Source organism: Mixophyes fleayi, chromosome 4, assembly GCF_038048845.1.
Source record: "Mixophyes fleayi isolate aMixFle1 chromosome 4, aMixFle1.hap1, whole genome shotgun sequence".
NCBI classification, from domain to species: domain Eukaryota; kingdom Metazoa; phylum Chordata; class Amphibia; order Anura; family Limnodynastidae; genus Mixophyes; species Mixophyes fleayi.
The window spans coordinates 139,532,772-139,550,359 of record NC_134405.1 but is presented as its reverse complement, the minus strand read 5'-3'; the positions used below and the strand labels follow the sequence as shown (position 1 = coordinate 139,550,359).

The following is a 17,588-nucleotide window of genomic DNA, read 5'->3' as shown; positions in this document are numbered from 1 at the left end:
GAATGTAGTAAGGGCCTTAAGAATCTATGTCCATAGGACCCATGAAGTGCTCAAGATGGATGACCTCTTAGTTCTTTGATACCCATAAGAAAGGCTGGCCCTCTAAGTGACCCATTGCCAGGCGGAGTACTTTGGTTATTCGCCAGGCCTACACTAAAGCAAGTAACCCTGTCTCCAGAAATTTGATGGCACAGTCTGTCAGGTCGGTGGGTGCTCCTGGGTGGCGCAGCATGTCACTTTGGCTGATTAGTTGTGTTTAGTGGCCACCTGGTCTTAGGTACACATTTACACTAAATTCTACTGAATGAACATTTTTGCATCCAAAAATACCAGTTTTGGACAAACATTTCCAGTGTTTCCCATAGGACAAAACAGAAATTGGGACTTGCTTTCTCTGAGTCCAATGTGGGACAGTTGATTCTTAACCTTTAAGCTCTTTATTCTTTACTGTTCTAATTTCAGTTGTTAATTTGGAGAGCCCTGTTCCCTCTTGTTCTGTCCTTTGGGCTTTATTTGTGGTTACTGAAAAATCTCCCGGCAGCCAATGGGACATAGAAGGGGAGGAGTTTGAGATTTTAGGAGGGAATTTCAAAAGTACCCAAGTTCCTACACCACACTCTATAGCCCAGCATTTCCCTGTACTCCTATTGGAGAAAAGGATTTAACTTAAATATAAATATCCTACTGCAAAATGACCTCTTTTTATAAATCACAGCTTGGGTTCATAGTGGTACTTTAGCTTACAACTTTAAGGTCACATCCACCATTTCCATTTCTGTTCTCAATTACTATAGTTTTTACTTCTTGTAATGAGGTCATTTGAATATGTAACCTTGATTCTCTATATTTTAGTGCTCCTTTTGACCGCATCACAGAGATTAATTTTAATATAGAAGCAGAAGATGAAAATGTAAGTACTAACACACTCATATATTATATATACACAGCACAGGTATTTAGATATAAGGAATATATATATATATATATATATATATATATATATATATATATATATATAATGTGTGTATGTTATCTCCTTATATCTAAACACCTGCACAGTGTACCAACAATAAATTCAGTGTTTTTTTTGTTAATGACCGTTTTATATTGCAACACATTACCTGCTGTTCAGTTTAATCCTGCATAGTTTTATCATAATATCCAAATTGCTCATCTTTTAGTGGCCAGTTATAAGAAGTGTGATCATAAGCTGAATATAAATTAATTGAAATGAAAATTAAAAAGAATACACAATGATATAAAAGCTAGTACATGTTCATTATTGTGCACTGTCAACTATTTACAAATATACACAGTCAAAATATATAGTATTTCCATTACTTTTTTTAACCATAGTATAGTTAATCTAATTCTACACTCTGTTCCTTATTTCAGCCTAATGCTGCCCTATTTGAAGCCTGCTGTAATGAGCGCATTCAGCAGTTTGATGATGAAGAGGAAGATATTTGGGAGGAAAAGGAGATTGGTTATGGCACACAGGTTAAGTCTAGAACTCGGTAAGTACAAGACCTGTCTCATTTTCTCATATCTTATCCACCTGTACTCTGCTTCTCCATATTTAACTGCATCTTATAACTACAAGCTCGCTGCCAGTTTCTGCTTCTGAAAAAGAATTTCAGGTTTCATACTATGTCCTTATATTGCCATAAAGTTCTCTTGATTGAGAGTTACCCTTTGCAGTTAACTTGGTAATTTTACAACCAGCATTCAAAACTGAACGCTGCCTTCACTGTATGAAACCACACAATGTTCTAGTGTTGCCACCATATGACATTGCAAAGTAATTCCTCCTAGTTGCCAGCCATAGGATAAATACTAGGCACAGGTAGCTTGCATAGGATAGGTGAATAAATGACCCAAGGCAAATCACTACTATTAGATTCTTGCTGACATGAATCTAATTGTAATTGTTATAGTAGTTACGAATAGATCCAGTTTGCATTGTTTCTAATTAATAATTAAAAACAGTGGACACCTATTTGAATCTGGCATGATTATTAAAGTTCTCCCCTGGTTAAGTGAACAAATACAATGTGAAAACAAATTCAAGACAAAATTTAACTCTATTTTTGATCCTGTAAGTCTTCAACACCAATATTAATAGTACATGTATTTGGTATCCCCATATTCAACATATCTAGGCAACATATTGTTCTCCTCTTAAGTGAACTTAAGCCCTTTTGCTGCCAGGGTGGGTCAGCTTTATAAGTGGTTACAGAATGTTGTGGGTACAGGCTTTGCTTTTTCAATGTCCCAGCACAGAGCAAACATTTAGCGCTTCTGGATGGGCCTATTTGTTCCCCAACAGCTTCTCTGTACAGACACATACCAAGGTCACAGAGTGCCAATGCTTAGTGTTAGCTGTCTTCAGTGAGATGTGCACCCATAACTGTTGAGTGCCAATCTACATTGTGAGTTGTCTCTTGGGTATAGTACACACACTGTGGAGTGTCAATCCTCTACTAAGCTTTTACTGTTATTAACAGGGTTTTCTACAAAGAGCTAGCTTAAAGTATTGTGCCATGGTGTATTTAGCCCTGTATAATGCACAAATTATATTAATATATGTATAAACAGTATGTTGTGATGTCACCACTTCAGTGTTTATTAGGAAAACCTGTTAATTATAAGCAGGGGAATGTATAACCAGCATGCGTATAACATGTCTCCTGTTCTATTACTTTCAGGAGAAATGGAGGTTTATATACATATAAAATTGTGTTTACACATTGCAGAAAACAGGCAACCCTTTTTTGTTATATTGAATCTTTCAAATCTTCACAATGTCACTGTTTTATACCTGTAAAAGAGTATAGTTGTTGCACCAACAGTCCGGTGTTCTATTATTACTCAAATCACAGGTGCTCAGTGGTTCCATTCACCTCGGATTGTCTCAGATGATATTGGGAAAATGATTTTCTCTTTCCTACCATTGGGGGAAACTGCGAGACATTGGGGTATAGCAGGTGGGAATAGGAGTCTAGGCACTTATCAGACTTGTTTGTTCCCCTCACTCCTCCCCTACTATGCCCCTCCTCTCCTGCTCAGACCTCAGTTTTCTTAGAATTAGGTCAGGTAGTTATAGGCTCCTGCCTATACTTGGTTTAGTTTCAGTTATTTTTCATGTTTTTATATTAATTCCTTTTAGGTGCAGCGCGGGACTCGATCCAAAGACCCAGAGGAGTGAATAGGACTGCAGCTCTGTTTACTCTGGGTCCCTGCGCAGGTAAGCAGCAGCCTGGGCTCTCTTGCCTTGCACCTCTGTCGGCAGTCTTCCACTAGAAACGAGCAAAAGGGCCATAATTCTGAAGTCTGTCATTAGGCACTACTTATTTAGGCACCAGATATTTATAGCATATCAGCCATATAGTCGACCGCGGCCACATTATTAAAGGGCGACGAAGCTGTAACAGCCTCTTACCCCCGCCCCTAGACAAGGAGCTGCGGGGGAGACAGACAACGATCGCACTCATTAGGAGGCGATGCAGTTGTCATTTAGACCGCACGCAACCTGGGCACATACATCGCAGCAGGTCTCACAGCCAACAGCCATATTAAATATATGGGCTGATCTGCGATACTCAAAGGCGGTCATATTAGGGAAGGATCTGGAGAGAACACTTCTTCCTCTCCCCATCAGCTTCCTGGCGCGGATGGCGGCCATCTTTGGACTCTGGAACACAGATGCATTGAGTGCACGCTGTTTCCCTACTCTGCCTCTCCTCACCTGGTATTTTTGTATCGTTTTTATTACTATATTTAAACGATTGTCAGGCTGTTTAAGGCATTTACACAGTCAAGACTACTGTTTTCAGTGTCCTGGCATTGGTGTATATATCATAGGGTTACCGAGTATACAAACTTGGTAATTTCCTATTCTCCTGTGAAATATTCTGTCTTTCAGACATATATATGGGCCAGAAAAATAATATACAGATTTATCCCGTGGTAGGCTGTTAGGTCCGTATTGCGATAGATATATATATATATATATATATATATATATATATATATATATATATGCCCAGACAACAAAAGACAAATTTTTTCTGTGTCACCCTCTTAGCATTGTATGATGTCTACAAAAGGGGGCTCTACCATTGCCTTATGTTTCAGACAGACCCACTGGTATGTCTGAGCTGCATTATATATGTGCAAAATGTAATTTTTATATTATCTTTTCAACAGCCTAGCCCGAATGCCCTTGGTGCAGCTTGCGAGGCTAGGGTCTATGAACAGGGTTCTCCCACTTCGGTGTCAGCAGCTCTGGAGGAGCAAGTCAGGCCTAAATCACTGCCAGCATCAATGACTAAACTCACTAAGGTGATTTTATAGTCCGAAAAGATACATGACTATCTCTTTTCTCTCTCTTTTACAAACGTTTAGCTCACACAGCTCAGATCTGTCGCAGGCACATCTTCCATCACAGAAGCAGCATTCCTCTATACCAGTGGGTGATCCTGGCACAAAAAAAAATAAAAATGTTCTCTTCTCAGTTGCGTGAGGCTTCTGCAAACTTGGGTACCAAGGTTCTAGGTAGTAACATTTGCTCGCTCCACTACCAACATCTCCCACATCTCCAGAAGGAGATTCTCCACAAAAGGTCTGTTTTCCATGTTATTGGACACACATAGCATCACTCTGCCCTTACCCACTTGTATACCTTTCTCATGGTGGTTAGCCAGAAACGGTCAAGAGTGGGTCAGTCGTTCACCATGTCAAGTGGTCATGACAGGCGCTAGCTAGTCTGTTAGGTTGAGGTGGATGAATAGGATTCTTAATGTTCCAGGGTCTTTTGGTCCTCCCAAAAGTACTGTTTTTTTTTTTTCAAATTTAGGTCTCACATGTGACAAAGGATTGCATAAGGCCCAGCAATTCCTCATCAGGAAACCTCTAGACATTCTGCCAGATAATGCCACGGCTTTTGCATATCTGTAGCATCAATGGGGAACACATGGCCTGACAGCAATGTGAGAGTCAACTAGGTTATAGCCGGAGTGGTGGTTTGTCATGTCCCCTGACTATTGACCATGTTACCACGACGTAAATAAGTGGGAGGCCAAGAGTCTCAGCAGGCAAGCGTTTATCCAAGGGAAAAGGGTCTCTCCACGGAAACGCCTGTTGTCCTTGTGGTGAAGTCGTAGGGCACTCCGGGAGGGCGTCCATGCTCATTTCTCAGGTTAACCTTTTCTGCTCAGAATCTAATAACCCTCAGGTGGAATTTTCCAGGGCCAGAAGGCCTCCCTGGAACTTAGGATTGGTGTACCTATCACTTCCATGTCCCATGCTCTTGTGGGTGCTAAAGAGTTTCTAAAAGGGGGCGGCTTGCAGCTAGCCTGGTGGTCCCCTGTTTGTCTCGCAGAGCATGGTTCTCCTATGTTCGACGCCTGATGGCGACGCCTCCCTTCCGCCTACCAAGGCGGCCAGATCTTATAGTTCAGGGGCCTCTTCTGACATTTTTTACATCGTCTAGCTTGGCACTGTGATGTTGGACACCCAAATATTATGGCCAGAGGGACTTTGCAGGAAGCTGGCTGCTACCTTGAATATAGCCTGTAGGGCATCTTCCTCAGCCGTTCTCACTGGGCTAGAAATGATACACCGTTTGGTGTAAATACCAAGGTTTTCACACGTCCCTGTGATCGATCTCTAAATTGTTTTCTGTCGCGCGCTGTCTCCGATATGGGTCTCAGCCTTGGTTCCCTCAGAGGGCAGCTCCCGGTGTTATCCATCTAGCTCAGCGGGAGGTTGTCTTTCATTAAGGGGTTTCTTCATATTCATCCTACGGTTTTCTGGTTGGGTGAAGCCATGGAATCTAGATCTCGTCATCAGAGTGCTTGCTTGGCCACCTTTGATTCACTGAGTTGGCTAAATTGTTATCTCATGGTATGGGTGCTCCCTTGGATATTGCCTCTGTTCGCAGGGGTTCAGTGTCGGGGGGTGTATTGCACTCCCACATTTTAATTTTCCAGGAGGATAGTGGTGCGTCGCACTGGGCATTTTTGGTTCAGACGATAGTGTCTGAATCCCACTTAATGCAGGGACTTTTGGTCAATCATTCTTATTCTTCCTCTTTTTGTGTAACACTTCTCTGGCTAGAGGTGGTTCGTACTTTCTAATGCTAAATAGCGGGGTGGCCCAGTGTCCAAACAGTCTCTTGCTGCTACGTCACTTCCACCATTCTGTTTGTGCCCCTCATCTTGTGCAGGTAACTTTTTAGAGCACACTCTCCAGGGGGGTGGTAACTTCTTGGACGGTACGACAGGGTGCTTCAATGGTGCAGTTGGGCAGCGTGGCAACGTCTGCATCTTCTGAAGAGTTTCTTGGTTGCATGGTTTTGCATCCGATGATGCGAGTTTTGGCCACAAAATATTGCGTACAGCCGCTCCAGAGCATTCCCTCCCTTAGTGGCAGCTTTGGTATGTCCCCAATGTCTCGCAGTGTCCCCCAATAGTAGGAAAGAGAAAAGAAGACTTTTACTCATCGTAAAATTGATTTCTCTTACTCCATTGGGAGACACTGCGCACCCACCCTTGCTCTGAAAGTAGTGCTGTCCTTGGTGTTATTTTCTGAATTGTTTCTCCTCTATCCCTGGCATGGTTATACAAAACTGAAGTCTGAGCTAGAGAGGAGGGGTATAGTAGGGGAGGAGTGAGGGGAACAAACAAGTCTGATAAGTGCCTAGACTTCTAGTCCCACCTACTATACCCCAATGTCTCGCAGTGTCCCCCAATGGAGTAAGAGAAATCGATTTTACGGTGACTAAAAATTTTCTTTAATCATGACCTTCCAGCATCTCAGTAACACACCCTGCAGAGTATTTCTGCTTGCACTAAATAAAACATTAAATTAATGGGTCAATTCTCATGCAATATGTATTTTGTCTTCTTGGTGAGAATCTGCTAGTGACACTGATCTTTAATATTGAGTGGTTGTGTAACCATAAAATGACCTTACTGCAGTATTATTCATATGTCACAGTTTAATGCCATTATATGATTTATAAGAATCACATTCAATGCAGAAAAACGAATCCTCTTAGTTGATGCAGTATGTGGTTTTACCCCAGCATGTGACTTTTATTATAGAGAGAATTTTCTCTCCTATGTGTCTGGGAAGCTATTCTGCTATCACAAAAAACATTGTACAACCTTTCTAACTCAGTTTTAAAACAAAAAATATATATAAATAAATATATATATATATATATATATATATATATATATATATATATATATATATTCATAATAGTGGCTATAAAATGCTACATTTTTTGTACTTTTATTTGTTACACTACAGATTTCCCAGATTAGTGCTTATTATCCTATGTCAATTTTTTTCTAAGTACTATACAGAATATTTCTGTAAAGTATGTGCATCCAAAGTTCTGCAACTGACCATTTTCAGGGTATTACACATCCTGTTTTATGTCTTAATGTATGAATTAATCTGGTGTTCCAGACTTAAAAGCAGTGGCTAAAGTGGAAATTTAGAAATGCTGGTATGGTAAATTTAACTTAATGTCCGTGGGCCACCCAGTCCCTCAGGAGCTCTATGGATTTTGATGCTGTGAAATAAATTTTAGATGCACTTTAACACAATATACAGTATGTCTTATATAAAACATATTAAACAATACAGGGCTAGCCACACTTTATTTCCATGCTAGCAAATCAGTATAATATGGTGAGGGTTCTAAAGACTTTTTTTTTTCTTTTTTTACAACTTAGACAAGGTTTATTCCTGTGTTTGAACACAAGAAAAGTAAAAAAAAAATTATTTCTTTTAACATATCGAAACGTCACTCTGGCCAAATCAAATGCTGTAAATTATGTCAGAGAATCTAAAATGCTGAGGGAATCATTATGGGGTAAAGAGCTGGATTTCTAGCTAGTAAATGTTCTTCTGGGGAGTAATAGGTGTCAGAAAACCCCTGCATTATTTTTCTCGCAAGCTTCAATATTTAATCAAATAAAATATAAACATGTATTAAATTACCATAAAGTGTATGTACACATTGAAATGTGTGATTCCATTTAAAGATGGAAATAAACTGACTCTTATGAAGCAATGTCGGATGCAGTACAGTGGGTCACATACATGGTGATAGGATCGCTTAGAGTTTCTCTCACATGAATGCTGGGGGCACTGGGGTTGCTACTCCTCCTCCTGGGTTCAAGTTTTGTTTCGGATCTCTTGCTGTTCTTACCAGGTAATCTACTTGACAGACCTCCTAGCTTTAAGATCAGGAGCTGCTTTTGATATGTTAGCACAGTAAAACCTTATTGCAGGGGGGCATCTGCATCCACAGCACAATGTAGTTGGACCTCGGGCAATCTCTTAATATCATGATAACTTATGCATGCAAAGACCAGCACAGCAGGTGATTTTAGTAAAACGGAGCACTGAAATTCCTAGGAAAAACTCATTAAGCAGACGCTTCAGTATACTGTCTTAAATAGCAGAGCGCTTTCAGATTGGCATGTTAAACTGCCATCTCTTAGGCAATGGCTACTAACACCTTGGCACAGTAGCCTGTACTTCAGCTCACCAAGACTTTTGATAAACTGTGTCTCAGGATTTACAATTTCACTTCGCCACTGTCCCCACCTGTGTGCAGTTTGCTGCTCTCTGTATGGGAGCATTGCACCTGAGGGCTATATCTTCTATGATTTGGCTACTGACATATATGTAAATAATAAATAATTTTCAATTCATACAATATATCACCAAACGTGGTGGTGGAGGAAGTGGGGAGAATTTCCAGTATATTATACCTGCACATAACGGCCCACTTCGAGCACTGCTTATAAGGAGAAAATGGAGTAACATATCTTTCTAGCTTTTGCCAGCTGGTTGGCATTAGGAAGCAGCCGGGTGGGGGCATTTGTAATACTTTTGCAATAATAATGAAAAATGTTGGAGGTTATTGCCCACACCTATCAGGACTGGTCAGACTGGTGGTCATTGGTCTAACACACACTGCTGGCTGTAGTACTCACATAATGCCTGTTGTTATGGGAGAAAAAATGGTTTATTCTATTATAATAGGACTCTGTTGGGGTCCAAGAGCCGGATGACAAGTAAAACCATTCAGGTGGAACTGGGGAGAATACGGTCTTTATATGTTTTGCACCATAATGCTTTGTATGTTCCATATATAGATGGTGGTATTAGCATTGCTCCTTGTGCTGTATAATCAACACTGGTTTAACTGGAAACACAGTTGCACAATGGATAGCATTGCTGGCTCACAGCCTTGGGGTGATTTTCAACCAAGGCCCTATCTGTGTGGAGTTTGTATGTTCTCCCCATGTCTGCATGGTTTTCCTCCTGTTGCTCTGGTTTCCTCCCATACTGATGGTATAAAATGCATTCTAGGGTGTTTGGGACTGATGTAAATGATTACATATTACAGCTACTGTGCTGTATTATATGATTGGTGCTACTTAAATAAACTAATAATACAGATACATGATTATACAGCTGTCATTATTCAAGAGTATTAAAGAGTGAAACTACTACTTCATTTTAGATTTGTAAAGGGGAAGTATTCTTTTTCATTTTAATCATCATCAACTCCAGGAAGCAAGTTTTTCACTTTCACTCTTCCATGGCAGTCTTTGCTATAGGTTTGCTTCTGTTTAGTTTAACTCAAGACAGGTGAAACAAAAACGTCCCCTTAGTGAGCTTATAAGATAGCTTCTCCCCCTTCCGCCTTCCTCCACTTATTATTCTGTCTCTTCAGGTCAGTTGTAGAGATTATTGTTGTTGTTTTCTGTAGTGCAGGGCTCACCTGGCTTTCTTTATAGAAAATATAAGTCAGTCTAATTATAAGAAAATTGAATACATGCATTCTTTTGGAGACGAAGAAGCTCAAAAGTGGAGTTTAATTTCAAAAGCAGACGCAGCTATTGCTAGTAGGCTTGATTTATTAAAGTGCGCAAAGTTAACGACTTTAATGTGCATTTTTAAGAAAAACCCACTCATAAATCGAGCATACACATGTCCGTATTCAATAAGGAGTAGATGTCTAGGTGCGCTCAACTCTAATAGATAATACACTACAGGATATGTCATATATTTATGAGGATGTTATGAATGTCTAATGTACATAAAATGCATTTTTACAGTTGCTCCTGATTGCAAACACACATTCTAGCATGTTTACGCGACCGTCATCACTAGTAATCAGCCGACTTGTAGCTGGTGCAAGTAATACGATAGAAAAATAAGTACCTTTCAAATGCCCAAAACTTGAATCTGACATTGTTGCGAGTGCGCGAGCTTGGCTCGCCCTTAATGTACAATGACTACATGCATACTCCCAGCCCCCTCCCGGTTCCACATATGAAATCGTAGGCTGTACCAAGGGTACATTGCACTTGAAGATAAATTGGACATTGCTGCGTTCACTGGCGTATGGTCCGGTTCTGGGCATGCCCAGAGCAAATATACACAAAATACCACCTCTCAGTATTTACGTTCCTTAATAATTCAGAGACCATATGTCTACTAGAACAACTATTCCACTAGAAGATGGTGGTCCTTTAAGGGATCCTATGGGCCGGAAAGCAGGACATTCTTTAATGAAAATACATGTTTCATTTGCACCATTATCAGGTGGGAAATTGTGGCCTCTTAAAACTCATTTCTTCATCGAAGCCTGTTAGCACTCCTCCAAACCCGCCTTCCCTTTTCTCACCCCCGTTCATCTGCCCTTCCCTTCACATTGTAAGCTGGCCCTCTTTCCTCGTGTCTTCCTTTCTCCACCAACATGCCAGTGCCTTCTCTTATTTTCTGAGGATTCTGATACTGTTTGCTGTGCTCACTTTTTTGGGTACAGGTTCAGCTAGTGCTGTTTTATTTTCTTTTATCCCCCTCTCTTCCCTTGCCTGGTGTTTTTAGGGAGATGTTATCCCCTTTCTACCTGCTCAGTGCTGGTTATGCTAATGCTTGCCAGAATACTGTTCAGTCTATGTTGTAGTGCCGTGCCTACATTGTTAATGTACTGGGTGTTTTTGCCCTTTATTATTTTGTCCTGATTTTGTATGTTATGGCTTGCATTATACTCTCTGTATGGCGCTGTGGACCCCTTGTGGCGCCATATAAATAAAAGTTGATAATAATATTAATTGTCACAAGATCGTACAGCCAGAAATTTTCCACCTTCATCTCATTAACAGTTTAAGGAGGCATGGACTTACAGGCCAGGAAGTTAATATACCCAACAAAATTTTTATACTGCACCTAGGCAGTGCTTTTGGCCATTCAGACATAAGGATGGCAGAGTAAGTCAAAATTCACAACAATGACTTTTGTTAGGAGCCAGTCCCCACTAACATCTATAGGGGCAGGATTTCAGAAGTGTGTACCCACTTGTTTTTCAGATCAGCGATTGTTGGACATTGTAAAGAGAGGATACCAAATAGAGTTCACTTATTATCCCAGAAGAAATTTCTTTGCCCAGTCCAAAACTTCATCAAGCAAGATAGAAGTAAAAGTATCTGGAAAATATAATCAAGGCAATCTCTCAAATTGCTCCAGATAAGGAGGACAAGGGCATTTATTCCAGACTAGTCCTTGTCATGAAAGCTTCAGGTGCCTTTTGCTCAACAAAATTGTACATGCAGAGCATTATTGAATGAAATCTATGAATTCCATTGGAAAGGCCATCAGCGAAAGAGACTTGGACATCTATAGATCTTCAGGTTGCCTACTTTCATGGTTCTATAGCAGTGCAGCACAAGAAATTTCTCAGGTTCTGTATAATGCGGCACTGTTTTCAGTTTACATGACTTCCTTTCAGGCTGGCGACGTCCCGAGAACTTTTACAGAGTGAAGGACACAGGGAGTACATATATGCCCATATCTGGACAATATCCTAATAGTGGGTCAGAAGAAATAGTCAGCTACTGAACAGCCCAGGTGATAAATTTCCTGCGGCAACCTGGATGGGTTATGAAAAAGTGCCTTCTTGTTCCAGCACAGCATATAATATTTTTTTGGAGTCCAGATAGATACCAGGCGAAACAAGTTATCTCTGACAAAAGAAAGATGTGTAAAGATCTGATCTCTCGCAGGGCATTTGCAGGTTCATCATCAGACCACGGTAAGAAAGGGGCTGCGGCTGTTGGGAATTTTTCCCTCAGCAGTAGGAATAATTCCATGGGCCAGGTGGCACATGCGAGATCTGAAAATAGTATTGTCTCAACTGATGGAGAAGCCCAAGATTAATGATGGTCACGTTAAGAAAAGACGTTGCATATAAACATTTTGGAAACAAGAGTGGTTTGGAAAGCATTCCAATATTCACTTTATCAACTAAAAGGAAAACATCTAAGAGTACACTGGGACAACAGGACTCTGTGGCCTTCAAAAATGGTCAGGGGACAAACACCAAAAGCAGATTGATGGCAGAAATAGCAAGAATTATACTTTGGGCAGAAAAGAATATAAATGCACTAACCGAATTATATGTATCCATCAAGCAGAAAATACTTACAGATCAGTGGATGACAAACCACAATGCCAAAGTACCCAGATTTCCTTCTAGGCATAACATTCCAGGAACAGATGTTCTAGCACTTCCATGGATGTTGGGACACATTTTCCCTCCATTTCCTTTTTAACTCCTCATGTCCTGAGGAAAATCGAAAATTAGAAAGTAAAAGACCTCAGGTTAGTCCTCTGTATGCTAATGGATGACCTCTTTGAACTGCTAAAAGAAGTACTGGTAAAACGAAGGACTATAAAAGTGCTATTCCTAGTGGCACTAACTTCTGACTGGAGAATCTGAGAATTGCAAGCACTGTGGTGCAAAGAACCTTTTCTGAATAAGTATTCGGATAGAGTGGTGTTGAGAGCTAATCCTGCTTTTCTACCAAAAGCAATATCTACAGTCCACATCAATCAAGAAATAGTGCTATCCGCTTTCTTTCCATAACTTAATGTTGAGAAAGAGAAGAAAGTGCATTCTCTAGATCTGGTCAGAGCCATTTCTATATTCTGTCTAGAACATGCCAGTTCAGAAAAACAGAACAACTGTTTGTGATACTTGCAGGCCATCAGAAAGGACATATTCCCTCTAAACAAGCTATATCCAGATGCTCTCACAATCAATCTACTACTTAAAGATGAAATTACTGAGTTCAAGGGTAGTTTCTTTTGTCTCTAGCAGTTGCATCTGTTTGCTGTCTAAGAGCAACTTTTCAATTTGTAGAGCTTCTGTTTGGCCTGTTGTTGCTTAGAAAGGTGATGGCAACATAATATTGATTCTTACCCTACAAGGGTTCACAGTGGCTCTCTACCAGCCTACACCTGGTTCTGTCCATTTTGTTAACCTTTGGTTTGATGATTAGCCACCAAAAGACTTTCTGGTTCTGGAGCAGATTATAACTTCTGAGATTGACGTAGCCACATCAAAAAGCATTCTTTCCTAAGTGTACCTTTCATTTTCAGGACTAGATGTCAGGTTTCCCCTTTTGGGGTATGATGCCTTCATTATGTGGGTGGTGGACCTTAATCTGTTTCTGGGATACTTGTTTCTCACTCTTAATTGTTGTCTAGTGTCCATTAATGCAAGCCTTCTAGATTGGGGTGGCTTTCAGTTGGTTCCTTCTTGAGTTGCGCTTCCCAATAGGCATACTGGATCTTTAAAATTTTATGTTGTTCTCCATAGGATGACTGACCTGAAGGGTCATCTGTTGCGTGTCCTGGATGGTCAGTGCCACCACTGTGACATACATCAATGAAGTGGGTACTAGGAGCAGGTGGGAAGAAAGCAAAAAGGTATTGATGTATTGGTTGATTGCCTTAGAACAAAAAGACTGATACGTTTAAAAGTGCATATATCCATAATCTAAAAGTTACTAGTTGCAGGAAGTGAATGGCCAAGGCCATGAGAATTCGGGTATGGAGAAAAGTCTACAATTTAGTGATCTGTATCTGATGGTGCAACACTACAACTTTAAAGTTCATTGTTCATAGTTTGCTACTGGTATCCATTGTCAGTGGGCGTAAAAGCCATGGTAGTTTTCTAGCACCAGCTAGTCTACTTGCTTTCACCATCATTTTTCAAGTACTCAGGAGAATAATCTGTGATGCAGTATTGGCTGACAAACCTTGGTGCCTTCCTTCTCAACAAGATCTGATATCTCAAGATCCAGTACTTCTTATCAGTCAGGGTTTTAATGGTGTGACTGTAGAGACCGATGCTCTGAGAAAAATGGTCTCTTTAAACCCCTAGCAGATGTCTAGATTGATCTTAATGAAAGGTATTCTCTGTAGCGATCACCTAGTCCAGAAGTGTTTCCAAGTTGACTGCCCTTTCATGGAAGGTACACTTTCTCATTATCCGTCATTACAAAGCAGTATTGTGGCTGTTTTCTAATGTCTTCTTAGATGGTGTTCTCATTTACCTGGATCAGAACATTGTGCTCCTGTGCTTTCACCTTACCCTCTCACATCCTTACAATGTGGATCTTTACTCTTCTGTATTACTAAAGATTTGATTACTTAGAATATTACCATTTTTGGGACTCATAACTGGGGATAATTGTTCCCCTAAGAGGATTGACAAGAGAGTTCCACATAAGACTGGTCTCTCTTTTTCCATTAACACAATTACACTCTTATATATAATTCCTATTCTTTGGATTATACATTAATGAGAATGCAATGTGAACCTTTGTTTATATAGAACTAATGCTTCTGGGATTATTGTAGAAGCATAATTGGGTATATTGAATGCCTATGTGAATGTTATTTGGTTGTTTTCGACTTTTTGTAATAAATGAGTTTTTTTGTTTTGTTTTTTTTTAATCTCCAGAGAGTGACCAATTTCTTTTGAGTATAATCTCTGCTATGAATGCTATTTGCTCCTAAAGTATATATTATTTTTATTATTGGCTATATTATTTTTATTATTAGCTATTCCACAGTTTTGTTGGTGTATATATTAAGGACAATAGATCTGTAGCGTGCTCAGTTTGTTTTTCTTGTTACATTCCAAACTGAACACAATGACAAACCACCTGTCTGGACAAGTCATAGCCTAGTATAGAAATCTCATTTCACAAATATGTAAAGAGAAATAAAAATAAAACCTTTTGTTCGTCTTTGCATTATTTCCAAATTCAAATTTGCAGGTTTGGAGTATCACAGTCTTCAGAGGATTCCACTCGCAGTGACTTGGAGAATGGGGAGCCAGAGGGCAGCCCAGCATCTGATGAGGAAGAGGAGGAGGAAAAGCGTAATATAGAGATGCCTTCAACTCTCAGGCTCAGCCCCATAAACAGCAGCTCCCCCACAAAGAAAGATGGCATGGCGTCTGAAGGTAGGGGTTGAAGATAAAATAGAAATACTAATTTATTAATGGGAGTTTTCTTGTTGTTCTAAATTAGAATATGTAAATGAGTTAGTGCATGTGTTTATACACAATTAAATACAAATTTGAAAATAAAAACTAATCGCACATTTAAAAAGTAACCCAGCTTGCTTAACAATTAAAATCTGGTCTTTTTCTACTGTCTGTAGAGACTGACTGGACTGCGGTGTTTGAGCCAGTGAACTCCAAGCCTCCCACTCCTTGTGTGGCTTTGGATGTTGGTTCCAGTGTGTGGGATGTACCTGTTCCTGAGACATCCACACCTGAGGAGAAGGGATGGGCCAAATTCACAGACTTTCAGCCATTCTGTTGGTAAGTAGTTCAGGAAATTAGGTAATTACCCTGTGTTTTTACATTGCACCAATTTTCCATGTAAGATAGCCTCTTAAACTCTTAATATCCATTCCTCCTTCCTCACTACCGGTTCTTTTACATCCTTCAGATTAGACATCTATATAATTCAATCTCAGCACTTAAGAGCACTCCAACAACTGACACCTTTGGAAAAACAAAAATTGAATAAAAAAAGGACGAATATCAACATTTTAAGACATGCTAATTGCTCACGGCAAACCCGAAAGACATGTCTATAAAATAAGATGGGAGGAGGGCATGGGGGAAACCTTGAAATAGAGGAATAGACTAAAATAAAGGAAAGGATTGGCAGAGTTCAATCTGTGTAAAAGTGAAAGAAAATGTTTTTTTGAGATGGTACCTTATCTGACTGCACAGGATCTATCCTAAACCCTATGAAGCATAGTGAAGGAATTGCAGTCAGGAGGGCACCAACATTCATATTTAATGGGACTACCCTATCAAATAAGCTGAAAAGCTTACCCACTATATCCCTCCTTTTACTGTATTCTAATACCTTTTCCCTTTAAAACATATTAATTTTGAAAAAATATCAACAACATATTTAAAAGAAGAAAAAAAGAAATTTAGTCCGAAATGCAAATAATCCTGGTTATGAAGGGTTTATTTTACTCTTCCCATATGTCTATTAAATCAATATTAACCTTGTAACTGCTCCTTGTACACAAGTGAAATGTACATAGATTTTTATTTATTTTTTTGAGAGGGAAAGTTGAGGCTTTTTTTATAGCATACGGAAATAAATATTGAGAAGCTTTTATATCTACTGCATGCTCTCTCCACAGTTCTGAATCGGGTCCCAGATGTAGTTCTCCTGTGGATACTGAGAGCAGTGGCTCTGAGGGACATACGAAGCAGAGCCAGGATAAATTCTGTGAGTATGATTTACACTTGCTCCTAGAAACAAAATAATTTGTTATCTGAACGTTCAACAGCAGATTGCTGATAGTGTCAATTGGAGAAACTATTGGCAAATACTTGTAAGATTAACATAAGTCAAGGTTTAAAGCGGCGCTGCATTGTAAAGGGAAGTTTCCCTTTCCAATGCAGCGCCGCTTTAAATTTAAGCGCTGAAGAGGCTGAACACGCCGAAGATGAAGAATCCGGAGATTCATACATTTACCTCCAGGTCTTGTCCTATTCCATTTGCCCTTCAGTAGATTTTTGTCCAATGTAAAACAAATCTTCAAATGCATGTCCTCTCACTCTCATAATTAATTTAAATTCTAAATGAGGCTAAACTAAGCAGTATTTTGATGTAAAAACCTGCAAACTTTTATCTAATGAAAGTGCTTTTTCTTAAGTTTTATGAGTTTGAACTTTTGCTAAGATTATATACACTTTTGCACAGTGTGCCTCTTCCACCTCCCTCTATACCTAGGTGCACTTCTAGTTTGTGGAGTTGTCTCCTTTGAGCAGAAAATAGGTGTGCATCTAGGTATAAGCTAGGTGGACCATTGAGGCGCACAGTGCGCTAGATAAATTAGGTCTATTGTGTTTTGATATCAGATTAAAACTAAACTAAATTTCACATGCAGTTTGTCAATTTTGTGCTTAATCAAGGTTGTTTTGTCTCCACTCAGTCAGTGCCACGTCCCCATGTGTGTGGAATGCATGCGTAGCCAGGAAGGCCCCAGTCATTGGTTCAGATAGCAGTTCATCCGGTGGCTCAGACAGTGAGGAGGAGGAAAAAACAAATATTATCACTGAAACCATAAGCACTGGAGCTGGGCATGAGACGATCAGACTCACCATGGACACCAAGAATGAGAAGGCCACGTTTAGTAGGTAAATAGAGAAAGTG

General features: G+C 39.8%; 1 protein-coding gene across 3 annotated transcripts in view; it reads left to right on the top strand.

Annotated features, from left to right (window-relative positions):
• PPP6R2 (protein phosphatase 6 regulatory subunit 2) overlaps positions 1-17,588 on the top strand; it is an 89,886-nt gene that overhangs the window by 47,874 nt on the left and 24,424 nt on the right. For all 3 annotated transcript variants that reach the window (XM_075208496.1, XM_075208495.1, XM_075208497.1), the window contains exons 17-22: positions 853-910; positions 1,396-1,517; positions 15,171-15,358; positions 15,559-15,721; positions 16,570-16,658; positions 17,368-17,572. In XM_075208496.1, coding sequence (XP_075064597.1) covers positions 853-910; positions 1,396-1,517; positions 15,171-15,358; positions 15,559-15,721; positions 16,570-16,658; positions 17,368-17,572 — 825 coding nt within the window. The remainder of the gene's footprint in view (positions 1-852; positions 911-1,395; positions 1,518-15,170; positions 15,359-15,558; positions 15,722-16,569; positions 16,659-17,367; positions 17,573-17,588) is intronic.